This window comes from Lampetra planeri, chromosome 1 (genome assembly GCF_965212315.1).
Source record: "Lampetra planeri chromosome 1, kcLamPlan1.2.h2, whole genome shotgun sequence".
Classification (NCBI taxonomy): domain Eukaryota; kingdom Metazoa; phylum Chordata; class Hyperoartia; order Petromyzontiformes; family Petromyzontidae; genus Lampetra; species Lampetra planeri.
Genome location: NC_136107.1, coordinates 1,967,311 through 1,990,834, shown reverse-complemented (window position 1 = coordinate 1,990,834; position 23,524 = coordinate 1,967,311). Strand labels below are relative to the sequence as shown.

The following is a 23,524-nucleotide window of genomic DNA, read 5'->3' as shown; positions in this document are numbered from 1 at the left end:
TGATAGGGGTTGGGGTAGTGATAGGGGTTGGGGTAGTGATAGGGGTTGGGGTAGTGATAGGGGTTGGGGTAGTGATAGGGGTTGGGGTAGTGATAGGGGTTGGGGTAGTGATAGGGGTAGTGATAGGGGTTGGGGTAGTGATAGGGGTAGGGGTAGTGACAGGGGTAGGGGTAGTGATAGGGGTTGGGGTAGTGATAGGGGTAGTGATAGGGGTTGGGGTAGTGACAGGGGTTGGGGTAGTGACAGGGGTTGGGGTAGTGACAGGGGTTGGGGTAGTGATAGGGGTTGGGGTAGTGAGAGTGGTTGGGGTAGTGACAGGGGTTGGGGTAGTGATAGGGGTTGGGGTAGTGACAGGGGTTGGGGTAGTGACAGGGGTTGGGGTAGTGATAGGGGTTGGGGTAGTGATAGGGGTTGGGGTAGTGATAGGGGTTGGGGTAGTGATAGGGGTTGGGGTAGTGATAGGGGTTGGGGTAGTGATAGGGGTTGGGGTAGTGATAGGGGTTGGGGTAGTGACAGGGGTTGGGGTAGTGACAGGGGTTGGGGTAGTGACAGGGGTTGTGGTAGTGATAGGGGTTGGGGTAGTGACAGGGGTTGGGGTAGTGATAGGGGTTGGGGTAGTGATAGGGGTTGGGGTAGTGATAGGGGTTGGGGTAGTGATAGGGGTTGGGGTAGTGACAGGGGTTGGGGTAGTGACAGGGGTTGGGGTAGTGACAGGGGTTGGGGTAGTGATAGGGGTTGGGGTAGTGAGAGTGGTTGGGGTAGTGACAGGGGTTGGGGTAGTGATAGGGGTTGGGGTAGTGACAGGGGTTGGGGTAGTGACAGGGGTTGGGGTAGTGATAGGGGTTGGGGTAGTGATAGGGGTTGGGGTAGTGATAGGGGTTGGGGTAGTGATAGGGGTTGGGGTAGTGATAGGGGTTGGGGTAGTGATAGGGGTTGGGGTAGTGATAGGGGTTGGGGTAGTGACAGGGGTTGGGGTAGTGACAGGGGTTGGGGTAGTGACAGGGGTTGTGGTAGTGATAGGGGTTGGGGTAGTGACAGGGGTTGGGGTAGTGATAGGGGTTGGGGTAGTGATAGGGGTTGGGGTAGTGATAGGGGTTGGGGTAGTGATAGGGGTTGGGGTAGTGACAGGGGTTGGGGTAGTGACAGGGGTTGGGGTAGTGACAGGGGTTGGGGTAGTGATAGGGGTTGGGGTAGTGAGAGTGGTTGGGGTAGTGACAGGGGTTGGGGTAGTGATAGGGGTTGGGGTAGTGACAGGGGTTGGGGTAGTGACAGGGGTTGGGGTAGTGATAGGGGTTGGGGTAGTGATAGGGGTTGGGGTAGTGATAGGGGTTGGGGTAGTGATAGGGGTTGGGGTAGTGATAGGGGTTGGGGTAGTGATAGGGGTTGGGGTAGTGATAGGGGTTGGGGTAGTGACAGGGGTTGGGGTAGTGACAGGGGTTGGGGTAGTGACAGGGGTTGTGGTAGTGATAGGGGTTGGGGTAGTGACAGGGGTTGGGGTAGTGATAGGGGTTGGGGTAGTGATAGGGGTTGGGGTAGTGATAGGGGTTGGGGTAGTGATAGGGGTTGGGGTAGTGACAGGGGTTGGGGTAGTGACAGGGGTTGGGGTAGTGACAGGGGTTGGGGTAGTGATAGGGGTTGGGGTAGTGAGAGTGGTTGGGGTAGTGACAGGGGTTGGGGGTAGTGACAGGGGTTGTGGTAGTGATAGGGGTTGGGGTAGTGATAGGGGTTGGGGTAGTGATAGGGGTTGGGGTAGTGATAGGGGTTGGGGTAGTGATAGGGGTTGGGGTAGTGAGAGTGGTTGGGGTAGTGAGAGTGGTTGGGGTAGTGATAGGGGTTGGGGTAGTGATAGGGGTTGGGGTAGTGAGAGTGGTTGGGGTAGTGATAGGGGTTGAGGTAGTGAGAGTGGTTGGGGTAGTGATAGGGGTTGGGGTAGTGATAGGGGTTGGGGTAGTGATTGGGGCTAGTGTAGTGATAGGGGTTAGGGTAGTGATAGGGGTTGGGGTAGTGATAGGGGTTGGGGTAGTGATAGGGGTTGGGGTAGTGAGAGTGGTTGGGGTAGTGATAGGGGTTGGGGTAGTGATAGGGGTTGGGGTAGTGATAGGGGCTGGGGTAGTGATAGGGGTTGGGGTAGTGATAGGGGTTGGGGTAGTGATAGGGGTTGGGGTAGTGATAGGGGTAGTGATAGGGGTTGGGGTAGTGATAGGGGTAGTGATAGGGGTAGTGATAGGGGTTGGGGTAGTGATAGGGGTAGTGATAGGGGTTGGGGTAGTGATAGGGGTTGGGATAGTGATAGGGGTTGGGGTAGTGATATGGGTTGGGGTAGTGATAGGGTTGGGGTAGTGATAGGGGTAGTGATAGGGGTAGTGATAGGGGTTGGGGTAGTGATAGGGGTAGTGATAGGGGTAGTGATAGGGGTTGGGGTAGTGATAGGGGTAGTGATAGGGGTTGGGGTAGTGATAGGGGTTGGGGTAGTGATAGGGGTTTGGGTAGTGATAGGGGTTGGGGTAGTGATAGGGGTAGTGATAGGGGTAGTGATAGGGGTAGTGATAGGGGTAGTGATAGGGGTAGTGATAGGGGTTGGGGTAGTGATAGGGTTGGGGTAGTGATACGGGTAGTGATAGGGTTGGGGTAGTGATAGGGGTAGTGATAGGGTAGTGATAGGGGTAGTGATAGGGGTTGGGGTAGTGATGGGCTTTAAGGGAGGAATGGAAGTAGTTTAGTGATTGAAAGATGGAGGGGAGGAGAGAAGTTCACGTTTATTTGGTTTAACCCGGTGAGAACTCAAGAGACTAGAATATCCTCATTTGCATGAGTATCCAGGGGCATAGTCTGCAGCAGGGGGCCACGATTGTTTTGCAAAGTTCCAATTGAGTAATTGTTTTGCGGCTGAGTTTTCTAATTTGCCAAATTTGGGTCTTGGACGCCGGCACGCAAATGACCCACTCTTGAAAATAACGGCAAGGAACCTTTAATGTTCACGGTGAAGCAGACGGCGCGTTGGTATTTCTACGGTTCTTACACTCAGTTGGCCTTACCTGTTAAAATAAAAATAGTTTAAGTTCAAGTTTTTTTTATTCGATGCCACGTGGATGCGCGGTCCACCTTAGGTGCCTGAGCCGGACATCGCTGCGCGGCTAAGCAATGAAAAACGAGCAATCGCTTTTCCGTCACGTCTCCGCAGGGCCTGAACAATGCGGTGATGCTCGACTTTGAAGTGAGAGAGCAGCGCGTGTACTGGACCGACGTGACCGCGCTGGGCAGCATGACCCGCCGCATGCACCTCAACGGCTCCGACGTGCAGGTGACGGCCGCTCGTGCCACGCGAACACCCACCATGCGCAGAGGAGCGCCTGTCCCCTCGTTACCTAGACGAACGCCCAGTTAAGCGAGACCCCCCACCGGCATTCAATGGCCTTCCCTCGTCGTGCCGAGAAGGTGGTGGCGGTGCCGGGAATTTCTCCTTGAACCGCTGCATTCCTCTTTGAACGGGCGCTACGCCCACCCACAATGCATTCTGTCCCGGCGACGGTGAAAGAGCGGCGATGTACGCGTCCGAGTGAGGACGGGGGTGCGACCTGCAGGGGGGAACCTGGAGGTGGTGGCGTTCGCACGCAGCCAGCAGCCATTGCCATCGCACGAACGTCCCCATCACACGAACCCCCCACATCACGCAAGCCCTGGCAGCACAAACGACACCGCACAGGTCCCCGTTACACGACCCACCCCCTCCTTCCCCCCCCCCCCCCCCCCAGTTATACAAGCACCCCCGTCACATGAAGCCCTATCGCACAAGTTGCAGTTACAAGAGAGTCCCACCCGTAACACGATGGCGCAACTATTGTGGCCGCTCGCCTCAGGCTCCAGAAGGATGAAGCCTGCTCAACGGTACCGCGTGCGCCATTTTGATCATTGTTGCTCAGAGCGTCGAGGTGGTGGCTCGTCTCCTGCTTACAACTCCGAGCCAGTGGTGGACAATTCAACAGTGATTTTCCACCCATTAGGAGAATCGCTGATGACCTCCCCACAAAGTGGTACTCATTTCCATTGACCCCAGAGTGATGATTGGCTGCGTTAACTCACAACCAAGGCTTGAACTCGCGACCTTCCGCTTTGCAGGCCGCTCGCTCTACCACCGAGACGGCCCATAGTAGCCTGCGGTCTTTGCGGTCGACCGATGAAACAATTTGCCGGAGTCGCCTCGTGGCCTCGTCCCATCTTGTTCCACTGCCATTTTGATGATGACACTTGAGCCTCAATGAGGCATAACTTGGCATTTAAATCAGATAATTAGCAATGTATGCAAGCATGCACGTTGAACTTCTTTTCCACCGTACGTAGCCAACCGTGGCTAATCTGAGGAGCGGGATAAATGACAACAAAGCAATGGCAACTTTTTCTTTGAGTTTGACATTCTATCATCTGTTCTAATTATATTTTAGTGTCCCTCTTTGCTCATAATGCAGCTACGGATATATTCCATATTTGCCATTGGCTGCCTGTCATAATGACACTTCCATATCTCCACGCTAGAGGAATAAAAGCTGTCAAAGTAGAGTCTCCCCAGAAACAAGGGGGGTTATCTTTGAGTCTCACTCGAGGTTTGAGTGTCACGGGTGGTTTATTAATTTTTTTGCCCCGAATTTGGTTTCAGTTATGAATCATTCATGAGGCCTGGTATTTGTATAGAAATGGATGAGACCTTAATTCAACAAAGCAATGGAAATTAAATTGGCAGAGTTTTACATTGCCAGCTTGCGTGCACGTAGCGCCTTTTGCAGCCTCACGTGTCCACTTCTCAATGTGGGGTGGGGGAATGAAAAAAACTTTCTGATGAGAGAGCCCATTTATTTGATAACCTTGAGGTTGCCTTTGAAATACTGAACTCATCTACTGTAGTGTGTATATTTGCGGCTGATGGTTAAATGCTCATTTTATTGGGGCGGATTCGTAGTGCAGTTGGATTCCCAGCCCCGGATAACATCGGTGCCGAATGATATCTGAACCGGTCCCAGGCCCCCCTCCCCCCTATCACCAACCCACACTGACTGGCACAGTGAAGTATGGTCAAACTCGCCAGAGGCCGACGGCGGCATGAGCACGCCTTCATTCCGTAGTGGGTTGCAAAAAACGATTCCGTACCACGACCTTCTGTGGTGTTCAGTTTATTGCCCTTCCACCCCCCCCGCACCTCCTATTATGACGGTTGACTACCTACGGTGCAAAAGAAGCCCAACGTCGCGTGCACGCAAACGTACAACTGCACGCTGCACCTGCTTGCCCCACAAGCGGCGGAAGATCAACGGCGGGCCACGGTGTGTGACCGCCGAGCCGGCGAACGAGCAACTCGATGCCGCGTCTCGCCCGTGGCGCCGCTTCGCAGGCGGCCTCTCGTAGCCGCCACGTGGCTCGCGAACCTCGACAAGTCGAGCCCCGGTGTTCTTCACGCGATAATCTAGAGGGGTGTTCTTTACGCGGGAATCTAGAGCGGTGTTCTTCACGCGAGAGTGTAGCGCGGTGTTCTTCACACGAGAGTGAAGAGCGGTGTTCTTCACACGAGAATCTAGAGGGGTGTTCTTCACACGAGAATCTAGAGGGGTGTTCTTCACACGAGAATCTAGAGCGGTGTTCTTCACACGAGAATCTAGAGGGGTGTTCTTCACACGAGAATCTAGAGCGGTGTTCTTCACGCGAGAATCTACAGCGGTGTTCTTCACGCGATAATCTAGAGCGGTGTTCTTCACGCGAGAGTGTAGCGCGGTGTTCTTCACACGGGAATCTAGAGGGGTGTTCTTCACGTGAGAATCTAGAGCGGTGTTCTTCATGCGAGAATCTAGAGCGGTGTTCTTCACGCGAGAATCTAGAGTGGTGTTCTTCTCGCGAGAATCTAGAGTGGTGTTCTTCACGCGAGAATCTACAGCGGTGTTCTTCACGCGAGAATCTAGAGCGGTGTTCTTCACGCGAGAATCTAGAGCGGTGTTCTTCACACGAGAATCTTGAGTGGTGTTCTTCACGCGAGAATCTAGAGCGGTGTTCTTCACACGAGAATCTTGAGTGGTGTTCTTCACGCGAGAATCTAGAGCGGTGTTCTTCACACGATAATCTAGAGCGGTGTTCTTCACGCGAGAGTGTAGCGCGGTGTTCTTCACGTGAGAATCTACAGCGGTGTTCTTCACGCGAGAATCTAGAGCGGTGTTCTTCACGCGAGAATCTAGAGCGGTGTTCTTCACACGAGAATCTAGAGCGGTGTTCTTCACGCGAGAGTGTAGCGCGGTGTTCTTCACACGGGAATCTAGAGGGGTGTTCTTCACGTGAGAATCTAGAGCGGTGTTCTTCACGCGAGAATCTAGAGCGGTGTTCTTCACGCGAGAATCTAGAGTGGTGTTCTTCTCGCGAGAATCTAGAGTGGTGTTCTTCACGCGAGAATCTAGAGCGGTGTTCTTCACGCGAGAATCTAGAGCGGTGTTCTTCACGCGAGAATCTAGAGCGGTGTTCTTCACACGAGAATCTAGAGCGGTGTTCTTCACGCGAGAGTGTAGCGCGGTGTTCTTCACACGGGAATCTAGAGCGGTGTTCTTCACGCGAGAATCTAGAGCGGTGTTCTTCACGCGAGAGTGTAGCGCGGTGTTCTTCACGCGAGAATCTAGAGCGGTGTTCTTCACGCGAGAATCTAGAGCGGTGTTCTTCACACGAGAATCTAGAGTGGTGTTCTTCACGCGAGAGTGTAGCGCGGTGTTCTTCACACGGGAATCTAGAGCGGTGTTCTTCACGCGAGAATCTAGAGCGGTGTTCTTCACACGATAATCTAGCGCAGTGTGCCTCACTGATTTTCTGGGGGCGGTGGCATTGTTGCCGATAAGACAACATCAGTGTGAGAACCGCCACACGTGTTGTGTGTATTGTGGGGGGTCCGCACATCAGGGAGCCGCACGAAAGGCCACCAGGAGCCGCCAGTGGCCGGCGGGCCTTGCAGTAAAGAACCCTGCTCTGGCCCGGACGCCAGACGAAGAAAATTAACTGTTAATTTTAATTGCTAATCACTGCAAAAGTTTTGAGGATACGTGTCGGTATGAATAATAATAATAATAGTCATGGACATCCTCAGGGCCTGCTTGGTGTGTGCGGCCAACTCTTTTACAGCATCCCTGCATTGAGCGTTCAGAGAGAAGAGAAAAAAAAATCCCATGCATGAGTTAACAGTAAACATTCCGTGCAGCTTACTTAGAAACCTACTTGCTGTACAGCCTCCCGAGAGGGACCTGAATGGCCTGCGCCCAGTGTGATCTCTGCCACGCTGCGCCAAACCAATTGTAGAGTCGCATGGATCATCGCTGTACGCTAAACTTGACGACCGGGGAGGTGTGCGCGCATTAAAATGAAAATAAACGTTCACTCGGTTATTTATCTTCTCATTTCACACGGTGCCCGGTTTTACAGGCGAACCGTCGTTAAAAAAAAATTAGCTTCCGATACGGCGCCACTGCCGATGCACTGATGTGACCGGTCCCCATCCACCCCGCCCGCCTCTCTGTGTCTGTCTGTCTGTGTGTCTGTCTGTCTGTCTGTGTGTCTGTCTGTGTGTCTGTCTGTGTGTCTATATGTGTGTCTGTCAATGTGTCTGTCTGTCTGTCTGTGTCTGTCTGTCTGTGTGTCTCTCTGTGTGTGTGTCTGTCTGTCTCTGTCTGTCTGTCTGTGTGTCTGTCTGTCTCTCTTTGTGTCTGTCTGTGTGTCTGTCTGTGTGTCTGTCTGTCTATCTGTGTGTCTGTGTGTCTGTCTGTGTGTCTATCTGTGTGTCTGTCTGTGTGTCTGTCTGTGTGTCTGTGTGTCTGTCTGTGTGTCTGTGTGTCTGTCTGTGTGTCTGTCTGTGTGTCTGTGTGTCTATCTGTGTGTCTGTTTGTCTGTGTGTGCCTGTCTGTGTGTCTGTGTGTCTGTCGGTCTGTCTGTGTGTCTGTGTGTGTGTCTATCTGTCTCTCTCCCCGTGGGTGAGTCTCTGCAGATCTTGCACCAGAGTGTAAACTCCGAGGACGAGCACGGGGTGGGTCTAAGGTCGACTGCTTTATCTCGCTTTGTGTGTCGTTCTCGTGGCACGTTGTCCCGCGGGCATGCTGCTTCGCGAGTGTTTCTCTCTCTCTCTCTGTGTGTCCCTGTCATTGCCCACCCGCCCCCCTCTCTACTGAGTCACAGTGGGCGAGAGAGAGGGGGGGGAGGCGTCAGACGAGGGGTGCGGTGCCCCCCACACCCCCTCACTCCCTCTGGTGGCCAAAGCTACGAGTTGGGGGCAGGGGTGTCCTTGACAACCACTATGTCAAGCACAGCGTGAAAGAACAACAACAGTTATTTTGCGAAAACGGAGCGCGCCCCCACAGCGTTAAATGCTCGAGACCGTGAGCGTAACGGTGAATAATAGCCCCGAGGTGCGAACGTGCGAGGCTAATCACAAGTTTTGGGATGCCCCCAGCTGACCGATTGCCGCACCCCCTGAGCTGATATCATGTCGTCACTACGCCACTGCCGGGGATAAACAATGTGGCTCGGCCTTCCGCAGCAGCAGCAGCAGCGTCCACACGGAGGGCAACTCCAGGCAACCCCCATTGGCATCTGTTTACCACCACTCGTGGCTTATGCGTTGCATGCGGATAAAAGATTAAAAAAGGGGGGGGGATTTTTTTGTAAACCTTTCTCGAGATGACGTGCGGTGGACCGTGTCTGTTGTTGGCCTCTGTTCGTTCGTGTTGCCGGCATGCTTTGTGGTTTTCTGTGTGTGTGTGTACCGCCATACAGTAAGTCTAATGTACGTTCGAAAAAGACGATTGCGTTTTGTTTATGGACTCGCCTTTAAATGGGCGCGCTCCCGGCTCGCACATCGGCGTGAAGGCCTCTCCTCCGGTGCTTCAGTCGAGACCCTCCTTGCCACACGCACAGGTCCTTCACCGGACGAGCCTGAGCAACCTGGACGGCCTGGCAGTCGACTGGGTCGGCCAGAACCTGTACTGGTGCGACAAGGGGCGCGACACCATCGAGGTGTCGCGCCTGGACGGGCGATACCGCGCCGTGCTGCTCGGCTCCGGCCTCCAGGAGCCCCGGGCCCTCGCCGTGGACCCCCCGAGAGGGTGAGACGCGGAGCCGATGCCGTCAGCCGCGCCGTGGGTTTGTCACGTGCTGCTCGCCTTGTCTGCGGCCTGCTCGCCCGAGAGCACGCTGACCGCATCATCTTGATCATCGTCATCATCATCACCGTGCTCACAATCTACAGGGGTGCACCGCAGTTTCGTTTACTGTCATCTCGGGATCATCTCGAGCCCCTGTGGGACAAGCTCTACGACTTGGCTGCTGAGATGGTGGGAGTGAGTTCAGATCATGCAGCATAGGCCCAAGTGCTTCAACTATAGCATAATTCCCACCAATCACTTCAAATTATTATTTCCCACTATATAAGATCGAATGTGTCATGTAAAATAAAGGTATCGCCATGTGCGGTTTCCGGCAATGACGTTTGCCGACCCAGGCATGAGGGCGGCCTGCGATGAGGTGTGTTCTTGTAAGGATGCTGGTGGGACACTGTAGAAGCGGATCTTGAACATCGGCTGTCAAGGACCGTCTCGAGGAAGGAAGGAAGCGATGGGTGGCCGTGGTGACGTGATCAACATCGGCCCACGGCGACCTCTTGACCTTGCGAGGAGGAGGGAGCCGACGGCCATGCGTGTCCCCCGTGCCGCAGATACCTGTACTGGACGGACTGGGGCAAGCATCCGCACATTGGCCGCGTGGGAATGGACGGCTCCAACCGCAGCGTGATCATCGGCTCGCACATCACGTGGCCCAACGGCCTCACGCTCGACTACGTCAACGAGCGCATCTACTGGGCGGACGCGCGCGACGACTACATCCAGTTCGCGGACATGGACGGAGCCAACCGGCACACAGGTGCTCGCCGGAGACGCTGGCGCCGTGGCCGCTCGTGTCGGTCGACGGGGAGGGCTCCGTCGATTGCCACGGGTGGCTCCTTCGGGGGGATTGGGGGCGGGGGGTGAGGGGGTGGCATGCTCGGGAAATGTGATGTTAGCAGAATCTTTAGGGGGGGTTAAAGAAAACTACTTTATTGTGACCAGGACAACTCAAAATCAGTGCAAGTTCGAATCCAGGTCATGGTTCCATTTAGCCCATCATCCGTTTGGGGTCAACAAATTAAGTGCCGCTGTGTGGGAAGTCAATGGTTGTTGTCCTATGAATAAACTGGTCACTGCCATATGACTGTGGGTCAATACCAGGGGCTCAGGGCCATCGATAGAATATGAGCACCACCCATATACAGACAGTGCTCGCCTTCACATGCATTGCAACTATGAATGCGGAACGTAACTCAAAAATCATTCACCACGTTCAGTGCAGACGAGCGAAGGGCAATTGCCCAAGACGCCAACCTACTGTTATTGGGAAATGTTAACAACGAATGTGCGGTGTGTTTTTTTAGTCGATTAACAATACGTCGGATTTCATTGTTACTTTTAATTAAATCTCTCACTGCGGGGTTCGCATGTATCGGTTCATTTTTATTCCCCCCCCCCCCCCCCCCCGACTTTAAATATCGGGCAGTCGTGAACGAGGACATCCCGCATATCTTCGCGCTGTCGCTCTTTGAGGACCACATCTACTGGACGGACTGGGAGTCTAAGACGGTGAACCGAGCGCACAAGAGCACGGGCGCTGACCGGACGATCATCATCAAAACCCTGCACCGGCCCATGGACCTGCACGTGTACCACTCATCCCGCCAGCCTGACGGTGCCGCATCTCACCTCCCCACGTGTACCACCCATCCTGGCCATTCTAATATCCTGCTGTTTGAACTCCTATTTGAAGTTCTCACGGATGTCTATTCCAACTCTTTCTTTGCTTTTGAATGTTTTACTTCTTGCCATGTATCTCAACGCAATCTGAACGAGGCAGCGTGTCCCCGCCTCCAATGTCTCACTCTTCATTGTATCTTCATTCAGTTTTGTCTTTCGGTTTTTTCTCATTTCCAGTTCCCAACCATCCTTGCAAGACGAACAACGCGGGCTGCAGTAACTTGTGCCTCGTGTCGCCCGGAGGGGGGTACAAATGTGCCTGTCCAACCAACTTCTACCTGGCCAACGACCATCACACCTGCCTGTCCAACTGTACCGCCAGCCAGGTGAGGTGGAGCTGCTTACCCGACACACCGACGCCATCCCTGTGGTGCCCGGAGATGTCCTTCACCTGGATACAAAACCCTCTGCCACCCGACAGGGCCAATAAAATCGAGCCGTCACTTGGGCAAATGTGGCAATTTGGTTTGTTCGTTTTTTTTTACAGCAAACACCGCGATGTTGAAAATCAACTTTTTTGATCATTTAGGTCGCCATGTTTCGCTGGAGATTATGTCCAGCATGTTCAGGTGTTAACAAACCTGAGCTTTTTGTTCACACCTTTTGTTAACACCGCCGATTGGCACGGTTAGCTACGTACGGTGCGAATGAAGTTCAACGTGACACATACAAAGCAGATACAGGAATGACACGAAAACAAACATTTTGAATCTATAACCTATGCGGTATGAATTATAGTATGAATAGCAACACCCAATAAAATACTGTGCAGAGAAAAATTATTTTATGCAAATACATAAATAGTTGGTGTACACTGGTAGTTCGACCAGAATGCACCCTGGCTCTATGGATTAGAGACGTTGCCCTCGGAAGCGTGTTCTCGGGTTGTACTGAGCGTCGCGTGGCATGATGTGAGACGTTTCAGGCGCCCGGGGGCTTTTTTCAGCCGTTGAACCGGACGCTATTCAGTTCGGTTCAGATCCCGACGAAGCTCCGAGCACACGGAGCGCGGCGTCGGACATCACGGACGTCGCTCGCGCACAAAATCACGTGGTGCGGTCGTACAGCGGCGGCCGCGGAAGCCTGCGCGGTAGACTCGAGGGCTGCTCTCTCTCGCCCCGCAGTTCGTGTGCAAGAATGACAAGTGCATCCCGTTCTGGTGGAAGTGCGACACGGAGGACGACTGCGGAGACGGCTCGGACGAGCCGAGCGACTGCTGTGAGTGCCGCTTCGACTTGTCCACCGCCTCGCTCGCTCGCCGCAACCGAGCCCCTTACTACCGTCACACGCACGCACGCGCACGCTCGCGCGTACACACACTATGCATCCCTGGGGTTCACGGTCGATGTTTCGGATGCCAGGTATTGGCTCGTGCCGAGATCTGGTAGCCGGCGTTGTGTTGGACTTCACCGACACTGTTGCGCAAGATGTTGTTGGATTTGGTCTGCTCTGTGGAAAAGGTGGAATTGACAAAGACGCGTCAATCCACTGCTGGATCAAGTCCAGCACGCGCCATGCGGGTCAGGGAGGGGAGTTCGTTTGATCATACTTCACCTCGCTGGTTATTGCCGATTAAAAGCGGGGGAGGATGGATCTGATGTTGGGTGCATAGAAGTGCAATACAACAATGGCTTTTGCTCCACTGACCTCTGCTGCTGTGACTGTAACAGTGATCCACTCAAAATCGGCAGTTCAGCGATCCCGGTCGGGAGTCGTTTCAGCTCATTCTGATTTTTGAAATGAAAACCATTTCTTTTAAATGAAAAACATTTTCGTGGTACATCAACAATGTTCTTTCCATACGGATAGACTCCACCCCGAGCATGGCAATGTGGAATTCCTACCAATATCTGAGACGAGCACCACTCTGCTCACGAGAACACGGAGACCATTTGAAATTACCTTCGACTTCCATCTCTATGATAAGAAACGTCTTGAGTTTGGGCAACAAAAACGCGACTTTCATAGAGATTAGGAGGGTGATGATGATGATGTATGTCTGACAATGTAGTTGATGCATCATCGGCCGTTAGAAATCGTTCAATCAGCATTTAAAATGTGAAACGGCAGGGGAACGCAACGAAGGGAAGTGTGCAGCTCAGACAGTCCACGCTATGTGCCCGTTGGCAGTCCCAGCGAGCCACGGCCGCTGTTGCTCACTGTTAGACTTCGGCCGGCCAAGCGGGAGGAGGGCAAGGCGGCGGCTGACGATGTTGTTGCTCGTGGGTGTTCGCGGCCCGACGGGCCCCCTTGTTGTGTTTCCAGCGAAGTTCAAGTGCCGCCCTGGCCAGTTTCAGTGCAAGAACAGCGTCTGCACGAACCCTGCGTTCATCTGCGACGGCGACAACGACTGCGGGGACAACTCTGATGAGCACAACTGTGGTGAGCGCTGCAGCTTATTTAATTTATAATCACGACGATGATGATGATGATGATAATATATATATTTTTTTATCAAGAAGAAAGTCCTCAACAAGTTTAAAGACATGGAGGTAAGTATCCCACCTCGGGATACTTGGGTCAAGTCGGCAATTACTATTGTTTTTATTTTAATCTGTGGGAGGTAAGGAGATGCATTTGAAGAAAAAAATAACGCACGCAAGAAAAATAAACACGTGTGTACGAAGGCCACTTTTCAATCCTCCAGTACGGGAGATTGTAGACACATCACAACCTTCGCACGATCCACAGCCCCGTCTCCAGTGCGCCATAGTGTGTTGAACCGTGTCCAAATGCAGTCCACTTAAAATTTTGGCAAAATGCGCGGACATTAAAACTGGCTCTCAGTTTTAAAATGTAATGAACAGACCAAGGTGACATCCTCACGACGCATCGGTAAGCCGCAGCAATAATGAAGCAGAACTTCACTTGAAGAGCCTAGTGCCCCCAGAAAAATTTAATTGCTGTAAATTGTAATGATGTCGCGATATGCTGAAAGTAAAGTTTATAAAATACAGAACGTATGTAATGAACATTAACAGCAACTCTTACACACACGTCTCTGTAATGATAGTGACGACGACGACGACGACGACGTTCCCACGTGTGCATCGACGTGCGTGCGTGTGTGTGTGCAGACATCCACGTGTGCCTGCTCGGCCAGTTCAAGTGCCACGCCACGAACCGCTGTATCCCGGGCATCCTGCGCTGCAACAGCCACGACAACTGTGGCGACGGCGAGGACGAGAAGGGCTGCCGTGCGTTACCGCCGCTTTTCTCCGCCGCTCTCGCCGAGACCGCGCTCTTTGCCCTCACCTCCGCGGCTTCTTTCCTGCACCCTCCCCCCCCTCATCCAGTACTTCACCGTGGGCAGACCCAGTGGCTGCGACCAGTCAGCTGTGAATTCGTGTGCGTGCAGTGTAGCGGTTAGCGCGCTGCCCTGTGAACCCGCCAACCCGGGTTCGATTCCCGCTCACGGCCAACACCAGTGACGATTGTCTGAACCAGTCATAGGTCTCCCCTAGGTCGACTCATCCTCAAATTTAGTACCTGGTGCGGGTGTGTAAATATGACCGCTGGGGAGATGTTGGCCACCTGCCACCGGGTGTTCGGTGCCGTGCTGGCTAACAGCACTCGCCCCAGCAATCTGTTAGAGGCTATTCGGTGGATCTTTGTGCGTGCGTGTGTGCGTGTGTGCGCGTGTGTGCGTGCGCGTGTGTGTGCGTGCGTGCGTGCGTGTGTGCGTGTGTTTGTGCGTGCGTGTGTGCGTGCGGCCGCAGCGGTGACAACGTGCGCTCCGAGCCACTTCCAGTGCCTCACGAGCCGGCGCTGCGTCCCGCGCGTCTGGGTCTGCGACCGCGACGACGACTGCGGGGACGGCTCCGACGAGCCGGCCAACTGCAGTGAGCGCACCCCGCACACGAACAAGCTCATTCCACCACCACCACCACAGACCCCCAGCCATTCATTGCCAGTGACCCCACATCACCCTGCCTACACTCCCTGCACCATGTAACATTCATCCTGCGCCGTCGCCCTCCGTATCCCGCACAGCACGCGCCGCACCACCACTCCCAGAGTGCCTCGCCCATTCATTCCCGCTGACGCCCCCCCTCCCTACTCACTCGGCCACGCGTGACATGCACCCCTGCATCGCTAACACCTCGCGTGTCCGGCACCACCGCCTAACACGCCCTGTACCACCACCCCGCGCACTGTGCCCCACAGCCCAGACGATGTGCGGCGGCGATGAGTTCCGCTGCAAGGGTACGGGCCGCTGCATCCCCGACCGGTGGAAGTGCGACGGGGACGACGACTGTGGGGACGGCTCCGATGAGCCCAGGGACGAGTGCGGTGAGCGGCTCCCTCTGTTGAACTTTGAACCCCTTCGAACTTGAACTTCCTTCGCACTGTGAGTAGCCAAGCGTGCTAACCAGAGGGCCGTGGACACTGCCGCACGGCAAAATCCGTGCTCCGTCCCAAACGGTCGCCAACTTCCGGCGCCCGCTGATCATTTACATATCTTGCGACGGCGATTCGGCCGTTGCATCTGGGCCGTGAGTCATTCCGACCGGAGTTTTGCTTTCGCTCGACTTCGCAGAGGACAAGACGTGCGAGCCTTACCAGTTCCGCTGCAAGAACAACCGCTGCATCCCCGGGCGGTGGCACTGCGACTACGACAACGACTGCGGAGACAACTCCGACGAGGAGGGATGCAGTACGTACGGCGTCGCCTCTCTCCTGCCACCTCCGGCTGACTCAAACCCGGGGGAGCCCTGTCGACGGCTCAGCAGGGAGCTCTGTTGAAGGCTCGGCAGGAGTTTCCTGCTGGGGTTTCAACTCGTCACCACGCTGTCCACCATTTCGCCGTACTTCCCACAAGCGCAAGGAGGCCTCTCCGCGCGTTGGCAGTCGGACAGCAGTGTTAATGGTCCCGTCATGCAGATACTTTTAGACGAGGCTCTAATGAGCCACTGCAGCATTGTTCCAGCTTTTTAATTTGTTGATGAGATGGTTCCCAGGTCTGAGCAAGCGGTGAGGGCAGCAGGCCGTGGGTTTTGTGTGTGTGTGTGACAAATTCTAATTAATTTAATGGGACTGCATTGGCTATGGTTTACAAACAGATGGCGGTGCTGGTGTGGTTTTATAAACAAGAAGTATATATTGTGTGTGAGATAGTTGAATGTGTGCGCGTATGGATGGTTTGGGGGGGGGGGGTGGTGGCAGAGTGATTGGAACACCGCACCGCGAACCCGATGGGACCAGCCTTGGCTAACATTAATGGCGACTCATGACAGTAATTGGTTCTGGACTTCCCCGAGGTCAACTCAGCTTTGAAGAGTAGCTGGCATCGTTTCAGCAGTGGGGAGGCTGGGCATTGTGCCGGTCACATCACCTCCTCGTGCACCGTTCAAGGGGCCTTTGGCTGTTGTCTTTGGCGAGATGTTAACTACCTCGCCTGGTGTGCAGGAGGTCGTGGGTTCGATCACCAACCCCTGACGCCTGCTGCTGTATATTTGGAGTTTGTGTGTCTCTCTCTTATCATCATCACGGTGGCTAGGAGATGTTAACTACCTCGCCTGGTATACAGGAGGTCGTGGGTTCGATCACCAACCCCTGACGCCTGCTGCTGTATATTTGGAGTTTGTGTGTCTCTCTTCTCATCATCACGGTGGCTAGGAGATGTTAACTACCTCGCCTGGTATACAGGAGGTTGTGGGTTTGATCCCGACCCTGACGCCTGCTGCTGTATATTTGGAGTTTGCATGTTCTCCCCGTGGTGGCATCGATTTTTCTCTGTATCGTCCAGTTTTCCCCTCCACATTTAGAAATAATGGGCATTCAGAGTGTTTGGCTGCTATGTATTAACACATTGCAAGCCACTTTGGTGGCCTATCATCTGTGGCCAGGTCACTTCTGAAAACGAGCTATATAGCTCAGTGGGCCTTATCTGATAAAATAAAAAAAAAGATAGTAATGTAATGGTTAACGTTGCATCTGACAGCTGGGCATGTGTGTATGTGTGTGTGTGTGCATTGATTGTTTGTGTGTGTGTGTGTGCCTTGACAATGGTTGAGTTTCTGTGCGACAGCTGGGTGTGTTTGTTGATTGGATGTCTGAGCACTCGTGCTGGCTGTGCTTGTGTGAATGCACGAGCATATCATAGTCGGGTGTCTCTGTGATGGTTGGGTTTGTGTGTGTGTGTCAAATGAATGTGTGTGTATGTCTGTGCGGAGCGGCGGTGCAGTCATTAGCGCGCTGCGCAACGAATCCGGCGACCCGAGTTCGATTCCCGCTCACGGCCAACACCAGTGGTGATTATGTGAACCGGTCCTGAGCCGCCCCTAGGTCGACTCAGCCTCAAATGAGTACCTGGCGTGGTGTGGAAACATCGCCGCTGGGGTGACGAACACAGCTGGCCGTGGCTATGGCGTGTGCCGTGTTGGCCTTCATCGGTGCTTTTTCAAAGTACTTTATGCAACAGTTTGTGAGAGGCTACATACGGGGGTATTCTTGTCTTTGTGCGTGCGTGTGCGTGTGTGCCTGTGTGCGCGTGTGTGTGCGTGTGTGTGAATGGGGAGCGGTAGTGTGTGAACGGGGAGCGGTAGTGTAGCGGTTAGCGCGCTGCGCTATGAACCTGGCAACCCAGGTTCGATTCCCGCTCACGGCTAACACCAGTCACGATTATCTGAACGGGTCCTGGGCCTCCCCTAGGTCGACTCAGCCTTAAGTGAGTACCTGGTGCGGTGTGTAAACATCGCCACTGGGGAGACAAAGGCGGTCGGGCGTGGTGCTGGCCACCCACCCCTTCATGTACCGTTCCGGCCTTCATAGGTGCTCGCTAACAGCACTTGCCCCTACAGTCTGTTAAGGCTACACGGGGGATCTTTGTCTTTGTATGTGTGCGTGTGCGCGTGTGTGTGTGTGTGTGGCTGGGCGTGACGGCCGCGTGTGTCCGCTGTGTCCTAGCGGCCCGGCCCTGCTCGGAGAGCGAGTTCGCTTGCGCCAATGGACGCTGCATTGCTGGGCGCTGGAGGTGCGACGGTGACCGCGACTGCATGGACGGCTCTGACGAGGTGAGCGCTTCCACCTTGTTGCAGCACCTCTTGTACATCCTCCATCACCGCTGCCGCCGCCGTCGTCGTCACCATCAGCACCATCACCATCACTGCCAAACACAGAAGATCCATCTTAATCGACTGTTGGGGCAAGTGCTGTTAGCGAGCACCTACGAAGGCAGGCACGGCACACGAGGGGGTGGGTGGCCAACACCACGCCCGGCCGCCTTTGTCTCCCCAGTGGCGATGTTTACACATCGCACTAGGTACTCATTTGAGGCTGAGCGGCCTAGTGGAGGCCCAGGACCGGTTCAAATAATCGTCGCTGGTGTTAGCCGTGAGCGGGAATCGAACCCGGGTCGCCAAGTTTGTAGCGTAGCGCGCTAACCGCTACACTACCGCTCCCCACCAACATCACTACCACCATCACCGCCATCATCACCATCATCATTACAATCATCATCACGACCACCACCATCATCCACACCTCTGATTAGCATGGTTGGCGACGTATGGGGCGAAAGAAGTTCAACATACGTACATACATGTTGACTTGACACAGAGCGATACTATTTTTGTCAACCACAGAGGAGCGTCAATTCAAAGTTTCTCCATCACCGGGATTTCAGTTCGCATTTCTTGAAATGATGGCTCATGCACATTGCTACTGTGTCACCCGGCTAGATTCACCAACAGTGGAGAAATGTTGGTGGAATCGTAATGCCTCGTGTCACCACGTGTTTTCCCAATGACTCCATATATGTGAGCGCCATCTTCATTCATTCATTTGGCCAGAATGCAACATTTTCCCGGTGTCCTTTTTGGGCTGATGGTTTTGTTCTTGGGATGATTTTTAAGAGTTTATATTTATGCGATCTAACCCAAAAAATTATTTATTATTGATAATATCGGTCGCTAAAGCCTATGTGTTAATTTTATTTAAAATAATATTTCTTCGTAATTCTCTCGACATATTTACAAATCCCAAGAGCTTGGTGCAGAGTGCAAGCTGTACCCCTTGCCGGGTGTCGTCCACCGCTTTAGAGGTCGGGGCAGTCGACCCGCACACATTTCATGATGTGCACGATCCTCGTAACCTCCTGGCCATGAGATGTCACCCGGCTAGATTCAGCCATGAGATGACGGTTCCGTGTGTTGCTTTGTGTTGGTTGCGGCGAGCTCCTGCGCGTAATATTAATGACGATGATTATTATTCACATTATTATTCACTTACCCACCCAGGAAGCCACGCCGATTCCAAAGACTATTTTTTTTATTCCGGGAGGTTCCCACGTTGGGGCCTTTGGCCAACACCAATGGCAAGCGGTGGCTGGGAGCACCTGGAGTAAACCCAATGCGGAACGGCGGGAGGACATCCAAACTCCCCACAGACAGGGCCCACCGCTCGCTTGAGAGACGGGTGTTCACGCTGCACCACCTTGCCACCCCCCCCCCCCCGCGCCGCCCCCCCGTGCAGAAGGATTGCTCGCTCCACTGTGAGCAAGGCCAATTCCAGTGCCAGAACGGGCACTGCATCCCCCAGCGCTGGCGCTGTGACAACGACGCGGACTGCTTGGATCGCAGCGACGAGGCAAACTGCGGATCCGGTGGGTGCACGCTTGGGAATCAAACTCAGGTCACGCTGGCCCAGCGCGCTGACCGCTGCACTATCACTCCTTCACTCCTTCCCCCGCACTTCCGTTCAGCGCGGTCGACTACGTATTGTGCGAAATAATTTCAACATGCATACTCCGCTCACTCATCTTGTGGCCAGTTCCTTCCTGTGGAAAGATAGCTTACACCCAGAAATAAATTACTCCCCAACACCGTGCGGGGTGCTCCGGGTGCTAAGCATGGGGACGCATCGTTGCTAATGCGCTGGCGCTGCATCCCCTCATCCCCTCCCCCCCCACCCACGGCCCTGGCGCCAGCAGCCGTGCGCCTGTGCCCCAAGGACGAGTTCCAGTGCAACAGCACGCTGTGCAAGCCGCTCTCGTGGAGGTGCGACGGGGAAGACGATTGCGGCGACAATTCGGACGAGGATGCCGACCACTGCAGTGAGTCCTTCGGCGCGCCCCACGCCCGCCTGCCCTGGCTCTCGTGTAAGCCGTAAAAAAAAGTGTGGGGCCGCTTTTGCTCTGCTCACGCGGATTCAAACGGTCATCGCCGGTCGCAGCAAGTGCTAAACGACGTTGGTCAATCCAGTGTCGCCGCAGCAATCGTACATTCCGGTCAATTCCCAAATCTTGTTGGCTTTGTCCGGGCACCATTGTGCCACAAGTTGTTACTTAGGATGTTCGCGGATGCCTGCCAGGAAACTCGCTGGCTTTCATGTTCGTGGCGACGACGCTTGTCCAGAGCAGCCAGCTTCTTCCCTCTGTGTCCGTGCCAGGAGCGTTCCAGTGCCCTCCCAGGAGGCAGTTTCGTTGCCGCAACGACAGGGTCTGCGTGAGCCTTGACCGGGTCTGTGACGGCATCAACAACTGCGGGGACCACTCTGACGAGGAGCACTGTGGTAAGAAACCGCGATGGCCATGACCGCCGGCTATGGCGCCCGAGCACGACGACGTCACCGACCGGCGATATACCCGGGCTTTCCCGGCGATCACCGAACATTGCAACCGATGACGTCACCCTGCTACTGCTCTATTTAAGACCGGAAGCAACAGGAGAGCTTCACCATTCTTGCCCCATGAAGCTGATTGTAATTATCAGCGAAACGTCGTACTACTCAAATTTTAAAATGCTGTTGATTCTTTCTTCAACACACCGGTGGGCTAAAGAAGTGAATTATTTTGTCCTTTGAAAAACGTGACACATTTTTTACTGTTTGGCCGTGTCGGGTGGTGGAGGGTTACGACACATTTATAAATAACGCGATCTGACCCAAAAACCATATATTATGAACTCACTGTCGTCGATCACGTGATGCTCTCGCTTGGTACTAGACTCGGTTTGTTTTGAGACTCGGCGTGGTTTTTGCGACGTCCGCCGGCCGCAGACGAGCCAGCCCACGGAGCTCGGGCCTGCACGGCCGAGGAGTTCAAGTGCGACAGCCTGGAGAGGAAGTGCATTGACGTCCGTCTGCTCTGCAACCACCACGACGACTGCGGGGACGGAGGCTCCGACGAGGTGGCCTGCGGAGGAGGTGCGCATCGGAGCCGCCAGCGTGCGCACGTGTGCGCGCGAGAGAGACAAGACGGGAAGGCGCGAGTCGTTGTCCATGCATTCGTCTTAAAGGAAATGGCGTTCGCGCGCTGCGGCTGTCCGTGCCGTCGTGGACGTGGTCCAACCGCGTGAACTCCCCCCCCCCCCTTTCGATTTAAAGCTTTCGTGACTGCAGGGATTCATCTTCTTGGTTCTTTCGGTAAAGTCACGTAGAAGGGAAATAATAAAATATTAAAAATAAAACATTATAAAAATAAAACATAATTATTTTATTATTTTTATTTGTATTATTAAAATAAAACATAATTATTTTATTATGTTTTATTTTTATTCTTTTATTATTTCCATTCTACGTGACTTTACCGAAAGAACCAAGAAGATGACTCTTCCCCCCCCACCTTCGCCCGACAGACCCGAGGGTGAACGAGTGTCTGAGCAATGCGTGCGGCTTCGAGGCGTCCTGCCACGACACCCTCCAGGGTTACTACTGCAGCTGCCGGCCGGGCTTCCAGTGGAATGCGAGCACCTCCTCATGCGAAGGTGCCTCGCCTCATACTCCTCGTGCTCCTAATCACCTCACCACCACTGCATTGCCACGTGGCCCACAAGCTCTCAATGATGGGTCCTCATTGAATTTCAAAGAGGAATCATCGGGTTTGATTTTAATGTTTTTCGTTAAGTTGTGTGTGTTATAAGTTTGTCTTATTTGTCTTGAATATAGTAATAACATATTGAGGAATTAATAAATATCGTATGCTGCTGCGTATAAATCACTGTACTTAATAATTTCCAAGCTATTGAAGACACACTGCCGCAAACCAACATTTTAGAAATGAATTGGTGAATCATCATATTTTTCAGGGCGTAACTTTCTGGATACAGTTTTCAAAGCACAGGCCCAAAGACCCGAAACATCAAGCAGCCAGCACCAAGCAGCAATGTTAAACGGTGTCGGGCATGTGAACGTTGACACGTTTTGCGAATTGAGCAAAGTGATGAGAGCTTGGGAAACGAGACGCCGCGAAGGGATTCCGAGGTGGAGTGACGTACCCACAGCCGCTGACGCGCACTTCGGCCGACGCTTCTCCGCGAGGGCAAAAACGGCGACGATCGTTACTTTAACGTCAGGTCCGGCGTTACCGTGACGGCATCACGTGACCACGGCACTCGTCGCCGCGCCTCCCCCCGCCCCCGCCCCCGGTCTCGCGTTGCCTCCACGCAGACGTCGACGAATGCCTGCACTTTGGCACCTGCTCGCAAGTCTGCAACAACACCAAAGGCTCGCACGTGTGCAGCTGCGCGGAAAACTTCGTCAAGGTCCACCACCACAGCTGCAAAGCCAATGGTATGAAGCGGCGCTCGCCACGCTCACTCAAAAAAAAAAATGGGCCTCCTGGGTTCCTCCCCCACCCCGAGCCGAGCTCTCGTCTCTGTGGCGCCCCCGTCGTGCATCGACCGATGCGATGCGGCGGTGTAATGATGACGCCATGATGATGACGCAATGATGATGACGCGATGATGTTGATGACGCGTTGATGATGCAATGATGATGACACAATGATGATGACGCAATGATGATGACGCGATGATGACGCGATGATGATGACGCATTGATGATGACGCGATGATGACGCAATGATGATGACGCATTGATGATGATGATGCAATGATGATGATGACGCAATGATGGTGATGACGTGTTGATGATGCGATGATAATGCGATGATGATGATCTCCAGGGGGTTTGGAGAAACTCCCCTCGGGGGTCTGATTTGGGGCTCGAAGCTGTAACAAAAAAACAAGCTCCCCTGGCGCAACTGGTTTTAGTATCGTTTCAGGATTGGTGACGATTCATGATTTGATCCCTGGCTGGGTTTAAAATGTGCCACGCTTTTAATTCAATGAAACAGCTCCGTGTAATGCGACGTTTCCCAGAGTGTAAAACAAGTGTAGTTTTCTGTAATCATGGAGGTTGCTAGGGCACTTCCAAATATGTATTCTTTTGACCATGACAGAAAAAGAACCTTACTTCCTCCTGCATGCCGAGATTTTGGCACGTGCTTGCAATCACCACAATTCTCTGAATTGTCATGATTTAGGTTGATAATTCAATTCAACAATCGATTATTATTATGATTTGGCTTTGTAGTGCATGCAGCACTTCAAGTGAGTGCAAGGTTTCCCTGAACCAATTACATACAGCTTATCTGTCGCTCCTCGCCAAGACATCTGGCCAGTGTGGACGGGTTGGGCCAAATACTCAATGGAGGGTCTCTGTTAGATTCTCGCTCCAGTGGAATGCCCATCCGCCAGCAATGGCTTGAGCAAGCACTTGCAGGGATGCCCCTCTACCCTTCACACCAGTCAAATTTATAATCGATGAATTGCCCGTACCGTGACTGTAAGAATCAGAATGTTTATCCATAGTGAGCTGTGAAGCTCTCCTTCACAGATCTCCGGTAAAGAATGGAGTTTAGCCGTTGAATCGCCGCGTCGTCCTTAAGCGCCTCGTTA

At 53.6% G+C, this 23,524-nt stretch overlaps 1 protein-coding gene across 2 annotated transcripts in view; it reads left to right on the top strand.

The window, feature by feature from the left end:
• The window catches only part of LOC144726318 (prolow-density lipoprotein receptor-related protein 1-like), a 267,656-nt gene that overhangs the window by 230,614 nt on the left and 13,518 nt on the right, over positions 1-23,524 (top strand). For both annotated transcript variants that reach the window (XM_078605048.1, XM_078604959.1), the window contains exons 59-76: positions 3,182-3,301; positions 8,920-9,107; positions 9,716-9,921; positions 10,591-10,779; positions 11,022-11,170; positions 11,969-12,062; positions 13,110-13,226; positions 13,922-14,041; positions 14,564-14,686; positions 15,012-15,137; positions 15,385-15,501; positions 17,754-17,860; positions 19,320-19,449; positions 19,777-19,899; positions 20,235-20,357; positions 20,844-20,990; positions 21,422-21,550; positions 22,233-22,355. In XM_078605048.1, the coding sequence (XP_078461174.1) occupies positions 3,182-3,301; positions 8,920-9,107; positions 9,716-9,921; positions 10,591-10,779; positions 11,022-11,170; positions 11,969-12,062; positions 13,110-13,226; positions 13,922-14,041; positions 14,564-14,686; positions 15,012-15,137; positions 15,385-15,501; positions 17,754-17,860; positions 19,320-19,449; positions 19,777-19,899; positions 20,235-20,357; positions 20,844-20,990; positions 21,422-21,550; positions 22,233-22,355 (2,431 nt within the window). The remainder of the gene's footprint in view (positions 1-3,181; positions 3,302-8,919; positions 9,108-9,715; positions 9,922-10,590; positions 10,780-11,021; positions 11,171-11,968; positions 12,063-13,109; positions 13,227-13,921; positions 14,042-14,563; positions 14,687-15,011; positions 15,138-15,384; positions 15,502-17,753; positions 17,861-19,319; positions 19,450-19,776; positions 19,900-20,234; positions 20,358-20,843; positions 20,991-21,421; positions 21,551-22,232; positions 22,356-23,524) is intronic.